The 10,403-nt window shown below is 58.9% G+C and overlaps 2 protein-coding genes and 1 long non-coding RNA gene across 3 annotated transcripts in view; all 3 read right to left on the reverse strand.

Moving 5' to 3' along the window:
• CCDC154 (coiled-coil domain containing 154) overlaps nucleotides 1–4,445 on the reverse strand; it is an 8,371-nt gene extending 3,926 nt beyond the window's left edge. Inside the window, exons 1-8 of the mRNA XM_005866573.2 lie at nucleotides 4,414–4,445; nucleotides 4,042–4,332; nucleotides 3,766–3,955; nucleotides 3,507–3,553; nucleotides 3,072–3,167; nucleotides 2,513–2,636; nucleotides 228–329; nucleotides 22–150 (exon numbers count right to left, since the gene is read on the reverse strand). Of these exons, the coding sequence (XP_005866635.1) occupies nucleotides 22–150; nucleotides 228–329; nucleotides 2,513–2,636; nucleotides 3,072–3,167; nucleotides 3,507–3,553; nucleotides 3,766–3,955; nucleotides 4,042–4,332; nucleotides 4,414–4,445 (1,011 nt within the window). The remainder of the gene's footprint in view (nucleotides 1–21; nucleotides 151–227; nucleotides 330–2,512; nucleotides 2,637–3,071; nucleotides 3,168–3,506; nucleotides 3,554–3,765; nucleotides 3,956–4,041; nucleotides 4,333–4,413) is intronic.
• A 2,272-nt stretch (nucleotides 4,446–6,717) lies between these two features.
• On the reverse strand, nucleotides 6,718–7,894 carry LOC106726160. Its single transcript, XR_001362191.1, has 2 exons — nucleotides 7,072–7,894; nucleotides 6,718–6,927 (listed from the first exon to the last, which is right to left on the reverse strand). It is a non-coding gene; the product is annotated as an uncharacterized LOC106726160 (long non-coding RNA).
• Nucleotides 7,895–7,902: 8 nt separating this feature from the next.
• The window catches only part of CLCN7 (chloride channel, voltage-sensitive 7), a 33,220-nt gene continuing 30,719 nt past the window's right edge, over nucleotides 7,903–10,403 (reverse strand). The window contains exons 20-24 of the mRNA XM_014539986.1: nucleotides 10,128–10,399; nucleotides 9,172–9,231; nucleotides 8,900–9,076; nucleotides 8,484–8,564; nucleotides 7,903–8,265 (exon numbers count right to left, since the gene is read on the reverse strand). Of these exons, the coding sequence (XP_014395472.1) occupies nucleotides 8,179–8,265; nucleotides 8,484–8,564; nucleotides 8,900–9,076; nucleotides 9,172–9,231; nucleotides 10,128–10,399 (677 nt within the window). The 3' untranslated portion in view covers nucleotides 7,903–8,178. The remainder of the gene's footprint in view (nucleotides 8,266–8,483; nucleotides 8,565–8,899; nucleotides 9,077–9,171; nucleotides 9,232–10,127; nucleotides 10,400–10,403) is intronic.

The raw sequence follows: 10,403 nt of genomic DNA on the forward strand, positions 1-10,403 counted from the left end.
TGCCCAGCCAGACCTGCCCACCTTGCACTGCCCCCGCAGGGCCCGCAAGCGCTCCTCGGCCAGCTCCTGGAGATTGCGCCACCTGCTTTCCAGCTCCTCCCGCAGGCTGCTCTCCACCTTCAGCCGTGTGCTCTCCGAGGCCTTCATTCTCTGCGGGAGACCCCGTCCACTGCTGTGAGCCAGGGAGCAGGGGGCACAGCAGAGCCCCGCCAGCTGCCAGCTCCCACCTTCTCCAGGGCCAGGAAGCTCTTCTGCAGGAAGCCACACAGCTTGGCCTCCCTCTTGAGGAAGCGAAGGCTCATCTCCTCACCCAGTTTGGTCACCTGGGCCTGTGGAGGGGGCACATGGGCACCGTGCTGCCACCGTGCTGGGCGCCCTCTTCCCACAGCTGCCCCCACCCACCATGCCATCTCAGACTTGTTTTCTTGCCCAACCGTCTCCATCAGCGGGGCTCTGTGTCCTGTGTCCCTGGCTGTCCCTGAGCCTAGCAGAGCTGGGCCCGCCACACCCTCCTTAGGAAGAAAGGCAGGGGTCACATGTCCTCCCAGAGGGCCAGGCACAGGATTGTGAGGGGTCTGCAGGCCAAGCTCATGTAGGTCTAGAACACACTTGGTGCCCACAGCAGTGACGATCGGAAGAAGGCATAGCAGCTACCACCAAACCACACCCAGAGCTGGGAGCCTTAGGCAGGGAGGTCGAATGCATGTGCCGGTGAGCCCCAGCCCTGGCCAGCTTCCCTGCCTGTGCAGGGTGACCTGGAGCAGGGCTGGGCAAATGATCTGTAAAGAGCCAGAGAGTAGATGTTTCAGGTTTATGGGCCACAGGGTCTATGTAACAGCTCCTCAGCTCTGTGGTTCCAGCACAAACGCAGCCGTGGACAATAGTAAACGAATGGGAGTGGCTGTCTGCCGATAAAACTTTATTGACAAAACCAGGTATGGGCCATAGCTTGCAGACCCGGGCCCTAGAGTGGGCTGAGGGAAGAGGCAGGCATCCCACCAGGCGCCTGTCACGTTGGGAGTCCCTGGGGCCCAATGCCACCGGAGCTCCTGGCCAGTGGGCAGCAAGCAGCCTCTTGAGGGAACCAGGCGGGAGGGAAACTCCCGAAGCTGAGCAGCCGAGCTATGTGGGCAGCAGCTGGGGCCGCCCTGGTGTGCAGCGCAGTCCCTGGTCTCTATTTGCAGAGCGGAAGAGGCTGCCCCATCCCCTGACCCACCTCCTAGGCCCGTGGTCGGCAAACTGCGGCTCGCGAGCCACATGCGGCTCTTTGGCCCCTTGAGTGTGGCTCTTCTTAAGCCTTAGGAGTAGCCTAATTAAGTTAATAACAATGTACCTACCTATATAGTTTAAGTTTAAAAAATTTGGCTCTCAAAAGAAATTTCAGTCGTTGTACTGTTGATATTTGGCTCTGTTGACTAATGAGTTTGCCGACCACTGTCCCAGGCCCCCCCATCCCCGGCCTCCCGCAGGAGGGGGAACTGCAGCAGCCCAGGGGCGCGAGCACTGGGAGGTGCGTCTTCAGGAAGGTAAGCTCTGCGGTGCATGAGGGAAGCACCAAGGTTGAAAATGGCCAAGGAAGGGGCTTCGGGCTTTGAGGTTGTTTCTTGATTTGGGTGCTGGTTGCACAGGAAGGGGAGGAGGAGTGGTGGCTGAGATGGTGCTAACGACACTTTCTGTGATGAAGGCGCTCCATCTCAGTGCAGCCCCATCTGCAGACACTGGCCACACGTGGCCGCTGAGCATTTAAAATTTGGTTCACATGATGGAGGAACCGAGTTTTAAATTGTCTAAAATGTTAACTAATGCCGGACCGGTTTGGCTCAGTGGATAGAGCGTCGGCCTGCAGACTGAGGGGTCCCAGGTTCGATTCCGGTCAAGGGCATGTACCTTGGGTTTCAGGCACATCCCCAGTGGGGGGCGTGCAGGAGGCAGCTGATTGATCTCTCTCATCGATGTTTCTGACTCTCTATCCTTCTCCCTTCCTCTCTGTAAAAAATCAATAAAAAAATATATATTTAAAAAATAAAAAATAAAATAAAATGTTAACTAATTTCACCCTAGACGGTTTGGCTCAGTGGATAGAACGTCAGCCTGCAAACTGAAGGGTCTGGGGTTAGATTCCGATCAAGGGCATGTACCTCGGTTGCAGGCTCCTGGCCCTGGTAGGGGACATGTGGGAGGCAAATGTGTCTCTCTCATATCAGTGTTTCTCTCTCCCTTCCACTCTCTGTAAAAATCAATGGGAAAAAACATCCTTGGGTGAGGATAAAAAAAAAAAAAAGTTTAGCTAATTTCAACATACAGGGCCACCTGTGGCTAGTGGCCACTGTATTAGACAGCGTAGGACTTGGGGTCCCCCCCAAGTCTGATCACGTGGAGGGAACTGAAAAGATAGCTGGAGAGAGGGAGGAACCTGTAAGGGGAAGGACACAGGCTGGGCTGGGCGTGTGGGGGTTTCCTCCAGACGGACCCTCTCTCTGGCAGCCTAGCTGCCTGCCCCCCTGCCTGGTACCTGCAGCCTGGCCACCTCCTGGTCCACCTTCTGGCTGGCCTCCTCCTGGCTCCTCTGCAGGGCACTGCAGGCCACCTCCCGGCTCTGCTCCTCCTGTTCCAGCTTCCTGGCCAACTTGGTCAACCTGAGGGCACCGGCCAAAGGTCACAGCAACCCGGCCAGCCGGAGGGGTTACTAGGGGAGCCACAGGGAAGCTGGCAGGGCCCTTCTCAGGCCAAAGCTGCACTGGGGGCCCGAGGCTGACCTACAGACCTGCGGATCCGGAGGTGCATAGCTCACCTGAGCAAACACAAAGAGGGCAAGACGCTGGCATCCCTGCCCCTCCCCCCGGCATGGTGAGAGCTGGGCCCTGGTAGGGACCTGTGGGAAAGGGGATGGTTGGGGACCCAAGTTCAAGTCTCTTTTTTCCACAGAAGATCCACAAGGTGTCTGAGGCTCCCTGTCAACCGCAGCTTGGCACCGAGGGTATGTGAACACCTCCCTGCCTTGGTGACGCCCAAATGGCCGCACACAGCAGATCCAGAACCAGCCCCTGGGGAGGGAGGCGAGAGGTGCCCACCTGAGGTTGGCCTCCTGCTTGGTGCCCTTCCGCTCTGAGTCCTGGAGTGCCTGCTTCTTCCTGATCTGGGTCAGGGCCTCCCGGACCTCCACCAACCTGGCACACAAGAGCCGCTTCTGCCTGGGGCCTGCCCGGCTGCCCTCCTGGTGGCCAGGAGAAGCCCAGAGCAGGCTGGGCAGCCTTCAGGGGCTGGAAGCCCAGCCAAGGGCCCAGCAGCAAGCCCCCACCCCTTCCCCAGGCCTCTGTAGGCTGCCAAGGCTCATACAAACCCAGACCTTTTGAGTTCTGCCATGGGCATGTACTGCTTCCCGGGGCAAGACAACTAACTGGGAAAACAAAACCCTGTGGCTGATGCTCTGAGGGGTCCGGCACCAGCCACTGCTCTCCCCAACCCCTTCCCTCCTGCTGAGACCTGCACCACGAGCACGGGGATACCTCTTGTCCAGGGCCTGCATCTTGTTCTGGTTCTGGGGGCTGGGGAACTGCAAGGAGGAGGGTGTGGGCTGAGTGTAGGCCTGGGGCCCTCACAGCCTGACCAGCACAGACACAGCCTGTGGGATTCTCCGGGCTCCCAGCCTGGGCAGCAGCATTGAGCTGGGCTCAGGGTCCAGGAAGCAGCTGCCCGACCCCTGGGAATGGGGGAGCCCGGCCTGTGGGTGGGGATGAGCTGCCTCCCAGCAGGTGGGTGTCTCACCTCCAGGGCCTCCTTTTCAGGGACCCAAGCTGCCTGTTGTAGCTCCTGCTTCAGCTTCTTCAGCTCCGAGTCTTGCAGCTGCACACTGGCCTGCACCTGGCGCAGCTCTTGGAGAAGGCTCAGTGTGGCACGCTCACAGTAGTCCTTGTGTCCCCGTAGGGACACCACCTCGGCCTGCAGGTCGGCCACCCTGGCCAGGACGAGGAGCAGGCCGAGTCGGCACACGTGCCTTGGGGCTGATGTGTGGCTCTCCCACTCCGCCCCCGCGGGGCTCACCATTGCTCCAGCTGCTTCCAGCGCCTGGGGGTGTCCTGCTCCGGGACGGACGTGGTGGACGCCAGGCAGCTGGGCTCATACCTCTCTGAGATCTCCTCCAGACTCAGGAGCTCGGGGCTGGCCAGCCCTTCCTCCAGGAGGAGCCCCAGGTCCTCCAGGGTGATAGTGCTTAGCTGCGAGGGGGGCGAAGCCCCGGACGAGGAGTTGCAATCAGCCATCTCTGCAGAAAGGCACCTTCGAGCTCGCCACTTGGCCTTCTGGGCTGACAGGGATGCTGGTTCCTGGATGGAGCTTAGGGTAACAGGGGCCCAGAATCAGTGCGACTGCCACGGAGTGTGCCTAGCCAGCTCACTGGGCTCCTTCTGCTGTCACACAGCCCAGCCCAGAGAGGGCTCGGCTCTCATCGCTCCACTACCGGAAACTCGGCCTCAGAGGTGCACTCCCTGCCTGAGGACACAGCACTGGGCAGCAGAAATGGGACAATGTCCTGTCTGGCCAGGCCAGAGGGAGCCCCCAGGCTGTGAAGCTACCTGGGGATCACACCCCTCTGCAGGCCCCTCCCTGGACTGTCCTGGCTCTGGCCCCAGTTGGTACCTGGTTCACTGGCCCCAGCTTCACCAGCAGCCACTGCCTGCAGGCCCCTCCCTGGACTGTCCTCCTGGCTCTGGCCCCAGTTGGCACCTGGTTCACTGGCCCCAGCTTCACCAGCAGCCACTGTTTTTGGCTTCGGCCACTGCCAAGAGGCCCTGGCCTAGCACCCTGTGGCTGCCCAGAGCTGGAAACCAGGGTGGTTGCAGGGGGGGAAGGGGAGTGGCTGGGGGAGGCAGGGAAGTCAGCCCTGGACCTTGGGGGGACACATGGGGTGTGAAGGGATGAGCTCCGGTCCTCATATCTCACCTCCTTCCAAGACAATACCAAGGTAGGCAAGGCAGCCGGGGCTCTTCTGGAACCTTCTTTTCCTCACCAGAACTTCGTGAATTTCTGGCCCAACTGCCAATGGAACCTGAGCCCTCAACTCTCCTGTTCCTGCAAGACCTCCCCAACTGCCTGTTTCTGGAAGGATCTGAGGTGGCACCAGAGGTTAGGGTCAGGAGACCTCTGGCCTGGGCAGGAGCGATGCCAAGGAGTTAAACCAGAGCAGGAAGGCCGGGACCCCAGACGGACTGAACACAGCCAGTCCTGCAGCCAAGAAAACAGGCCCTGAAGGACTATCAAAGGAAACAGGGTGTTGCCATAGGTGTGGGCTACACCAGGACATTAACTTTCTTAGCGGCCACAGTAAGGAAGTAGCCAGCTGGAGCCTGGCTGGCATGGCTCAGTGGTTGAGCATCTACCTATGAACTAGGTACAGTGGTTCTCAACCTTCCTCATGCCGCGACCCTTTAATACAGTTCCTCATGTTGCGGTGACCCCCAATTTCATTGTTACAAATTGAACATAATTAAAGCATAGTGATTAATCACAAAAACAATATGTAATTATATATGTGTTTCCTGATGGTCTTAGGCGACCCCTGTGAAAGGGTCTTTCGACCCCCAAAGGGGTCACGACCCACAGGTTGAGAACCGCTGAACTAGGAGGTCACGGTTCAATTCCCAGTCAGGGCACAAGCCCGCTCGATCCCCAGTAGGAGGCGTGCAGGAGGCAGCCGATTGATTCTCTCTCATCATTGATGTTTCTCTCTCTCTCTCCCTTCCTCTCTGAAATTAATAAAAATGTTTTTTTGTTGCTAAGAAAGAACATGACAGTTTTAAAATACAAGTAGCAGGGTAGTGCCTTTGATTCAAATATTTTAAGTTCTTGTTTTCTGTAACTGAGTGCTTGCTGTTCCTGAATATGCAAGAATAACTTTTACACCATTCCCACCCAACACTTGATTGGCTTTGCAGAAAATAAAGTTTTAAAAAATATATAAAATTCATTAAAAAAAAGAAAATAGCCAGGTGGAGTGAACTTCAATAGTCCATTTTATTTAACCCAGTTCATCTAAAATACCATTTCAACATGTACTCAACACAATGAGTGAAATGCTGTCCTCGCTTTCTCCCCACCGCGTCCGAAGGCTGGTGAAGGTTAGGTCTCACTTCAGGCCGGTGCACCAGCCCCTCTAGCCCCTCGCCCTCCCCATGTCACCTAGACCTGCCACTGAGCGCTGGCTGGGGCTTCCCTGTGACAAGAATGCTTGTCAGCTTCTCCTCCAGGGGGAGCCACACCACACGCCTCGTGGCCAAGCAGATCAGGTTGGAGACAGATGTGCTGAGCTGCCTGCTGACGGAAGGGCCTCTGGGTAGAAGCCCTCCCTACCGGACTCTGTAGCTGCCCAGACATGCAAATGAGGATTCGTGGTTGGTGCCCGGGGGTCCCCTCCTGAGGAAGTGTCGCCTCCCCACCGGACTCTGTAGCTGCCCAGGAACAACACTGCCCAGACATTCAAATGAGGATGCGTGGTTGGTGCCCGGGGGTCCCCTCCTGAGGAAGTGTGAGGGCCCCAGCTACACAACCCCCTGGTTTCCTGGCCTCTCATCTGTGTCTCCCTCCCAGTGACATCCTCTGGGGTGCTGCCCTCCCGCACCACGCATTGAGGATGGTCTCATCCCAGACACCCCCACCCCATGGCCCTGGAATCCGGGCTGCTAGACTGTGGTCCCCGCTAAGCAGAAACAGGAAGCTGGCGCAGGTTGTCTGGGTACAATTCCTTTATTTCTCCTACTCAGACTTCCCACATTCAGATCCTGCTCCCCCCACAGGACTCCCCACCAGGACTGGACCTGCGATTCGAGGCCCCACCCCCTTGAAAGGAGCTAAAACCAAGGCGCAGCACCCACCAACTCCCTACTAAAGCATCTGAATCACCTCATCAGAGATGGGTGGGGACTTGGGAATCACCTTTAAAAACCTTCCTCGGAGGGGAACAGCATCCCTGCTGCAGGCTCGCTTGAAAGGGGCAAAAACCAAGGCGCAGCACCCACCAGCTCCCCACTAAAGCATCTGAATCACCTCATCAAAGATGGGTGGGGACTTGGGGATCACCTTTAAAAAACTTCCTCGGAGGGGAACAGCATCCCTGCTGCAGGCTCGGCAGCTCAGCCCAAAGCCCAGCGGCATGGCCCGGAACCAGAGCCGCCCAGAACATCGCCCCTGGCCCACCCACAGGCCCATGCTGAGAAGACCCGCCTTCCCAGCCTCGGTCCCAGTGGCAACAGCTGTTCATCTGGACTCCAGCTCCAGAGGGCTTGGGTGGCATGTGTGACAGAACTCGGGTTCAGGCCCACAGTGGTTCTCAGCTCTCCTCTGGCCAAGACTTCCTCGCAGAGTCCATGGCCTCCCGAGTGGGGTTGCGGGCCAGGGCACACACAGGAATCTGGAGAACAGCCGGCTTCCTGACAGCCTGCTCCAGTCTGCTGCCCCAAGCCCTTGCCTTTGGTCTTTCGGCTGGGCCTTTGCCCAGGTAGGTCCCAGCTGCACAGGCCTATCACCTCACGGCCGCAGACTGGACCGTGGGGACAAGGCCCAAGGCCTCCAGCTGGCAGTGTCCAGGCGGCGTGGTCTTTCTGTCCAGCACTGAGAGTCACGAAGAGCAGAGAAGCAGGGTGGCCCCGGCCTGGGGGCCTGCAGCACTCAAGTCCACAGGGCCCAGCTTGCTCGCTGCCTCACACACGTGAACACACCATGAACACACACAAACACGCACTGAGACGCACACATGCACACACGACCTCTCGCTGGCTGAGGAAGCGAGCATGTGCATGAACATCTGCTCCCTGAGGGCGAAGAAACAGGAGGATGGAGAGTGACATCCAAGGGGCTGAGGCAAGGGGGAGGGTGGGGAACACTGACAAGGTGCCCATCGATGGTCACGCTCACACTGAGACGCACACATGCACACGCGACCTCTCGCTGGCTCTGAGGAAGCGAGCATTTGCATGAACATTTGCTCCCTGAGGGCGAAGAAACAGGAGGATGGAGAGTGACATCCAAGGGGCTGAGGCAAGGGGGAGGGTGGGGAACACTGACAAGGTGCCCATCGATGGTCACGCTCACACATCGGCTGGGCCATCCCGAGGTCTGAGGACAACAGATCTGCTGCCGCCCGAGGAGCGTGTTCAGGACCCCAGGTGAGGTGCCAGGGCCAGGGTCTCACGTCTGGGCCAGTGAGAGCTCCTCCAGGCCCCCCTTCCCAAGCCGGTACCTGGCCAGGTCTTTCCTGGTTACCAGCCCGACCACCTGTGGGAACAAAGCCAGGTCATAGGAATCCAGTGGCTCTACTCCTCCTCTGTGGAAGCATGTGGGGGGAGCAGCACAGTTTAGGGGAGACCCGGAGGTGAACATATGGCCAGTCTGGATCCTGGGCCTCAGAGTCTCCTGCAGAGAGCACCTGTGCACCTGTGCAGGGCAGGCAGGCCAGCAGGGAAAGGGGCCCTCTGCCCTCCCTAGCTACTCACCTGATTGTGGTTGTCCACTACCACCAGATGCCTGAGGCCCAGGGCCCGGAACAGCTTGAACACCCGAGGGAGAGATGCCTCCTGCAATGTGGTCAGGGCCTCAGCTTGCCCACTGGCCCAGACTGGCTCCAGCCAAGAGCAGAGGCAGGACCCACCAAGCTCAGGGCTGGCCGTCTCCCATCACACCCGCCGCGACCAGGACATCAAGATGCGCCCTAAAGCACCCCTTCCCCCCATGCCAACCAGCCCTATCCCAGTCATGCTGCTGGTGTCTGGCTCTACAGTCATGCCCATCCCCCAATCCTTGTCCTGGGTGTAAGGACGGAGCTCTTCCCATTTCTCCATGGATTCCACCCCAGCCCTCCCTGGCAAGCCACTGAAGGCCACTCAAGACCCTGCAAGTGGGAATCAGGCACCTGGGGCACCGTATAGGGGGAGGGGTTCATGAATTCAGAGAGGTCCATGGTGCACTCGCGCTCATCCTGGGACACATGGATGGACTGGATAGGGGGGAAGCGTGGGTAGGCATCCCGGAAGTCCTTCAGCCTCAGCCGCCGCTGTACCAGGCCCCTGTTGGACCGCTCAACAAACACCTGCGGGCAGCAGGTAACAGGCAGTGGGCAAGGCATGTCAGAACCCCAGCTCCCAGCCTGCATCTCCCACCACCCGGAGGTGCCGAGGAGCCTACCTTGTGCTTCAAGAGGACAATCAGCTGGGAGCGCAGGATCAGGCCCTGGAGCCGAGCTGACTGCAGGGAAGAGACAAATGGCCTTGTCTGCGAGCAGAGCCCAAGTCCTAGCACCTGCCTGCCTGGCTGAGGCCCTGCTGAAAGCTCAGAGGTGTGAACGGGAGGGCAGGCAGTGTCTGCGCAGCAGGTTCAGCACGTCTGCTCGGGGACCTTGGCCCTAGTCAGGTTCCCCGCCACACCCCCCATCAACGTATGGTCAGTCGACTGGCACTGGCTTTGCCTAAGGCACAGGCTTGCTAACCCCCAAACACCTGGGAGGGGCAGGGGGACTCACAACGAAGAGCAAGGAACGAAGTGCCTGGGTTGCGGCATGTGCTGGGGGGAGATGCAGACCCGGCCCTGACAAAATTCATCCCAAACCTTCGGGAGCTTGGGACTGGGTGGGCCACATGTGCTGTCAGGCCTCTCCTGACAACAGGCACAGCCACGGCTGACGGTGCAGCGTGGGGTATGAGCATGACACCGGGCCTGGCACTAACCTATCCACGGGGACAGTCGTCACTAACCTACCCACGGGGACAGCGCTCACACAGCTGTGGGACTCGGCTCCTTTCAGTTAGTGGAATTCTACCATAAACCCAGACAAGTCTCTCTGTCCCTGCATACCAATCCTGCCCATGCCCTGCTTGACAGGTACAGGGGAAGAGTATGGCTTCCACGGGGACAGCGCGCACACAGCTGTGGGACTCGGCTCCTTTCACAGTTAGTGGACTTCTACCATAAACCCAGACAAGTCTCTATGTCCCTGCAAACCAAGCCTGCCCAACATGCCCTGCTTGACAGGTACAGGGGAAGAGTATGGCTTCCCTGTGAGGGAGGGAGGCAGGACCTGGCCTGAGGCCATGGGCTCCTGTGGGACAGCAGCGGACCCAGGTCCACCCACCCAGGCCCTGTACCTGGGAATCGTCGGTGGACTCCACCACAGGGAACCCGTTGTGATTGGACGCCGTGTTGCTGAGCACATCCACGATGACGCCCACTTTCTCCCTCCTCCGCAGGCAGGTGACCGGCGTGCTCATCACCTCCCTGTGGAAGAGCACACACTCGTCCACTGTTGGCCACAGGGTCACAAACCATGTGTCCCTGGGGGTTCCTGAATGGCCTCTCTTCACAGCAGAAATGAAGTTCAACAGGCAGGAAGCTGCTGGATGCAGTAGCCACGAGAAGGGATG

The sequence above is a fragment of the Myotis brandtii genome, unplaced genomic scaffold, assembly GCF_000412655.1.
Source record: "Myotis brandtii unplaced genomic scaffold, ASM41265v1 scaffold233, whole genome shotgun sequence".
In the NCBI taxonomy this organism is placed as follows: Eukaryota; Metazoa; Chordata; class Mammalia; order Chiroptera; family Vespertilionidae; genus Myotis; species Myotis brandtii.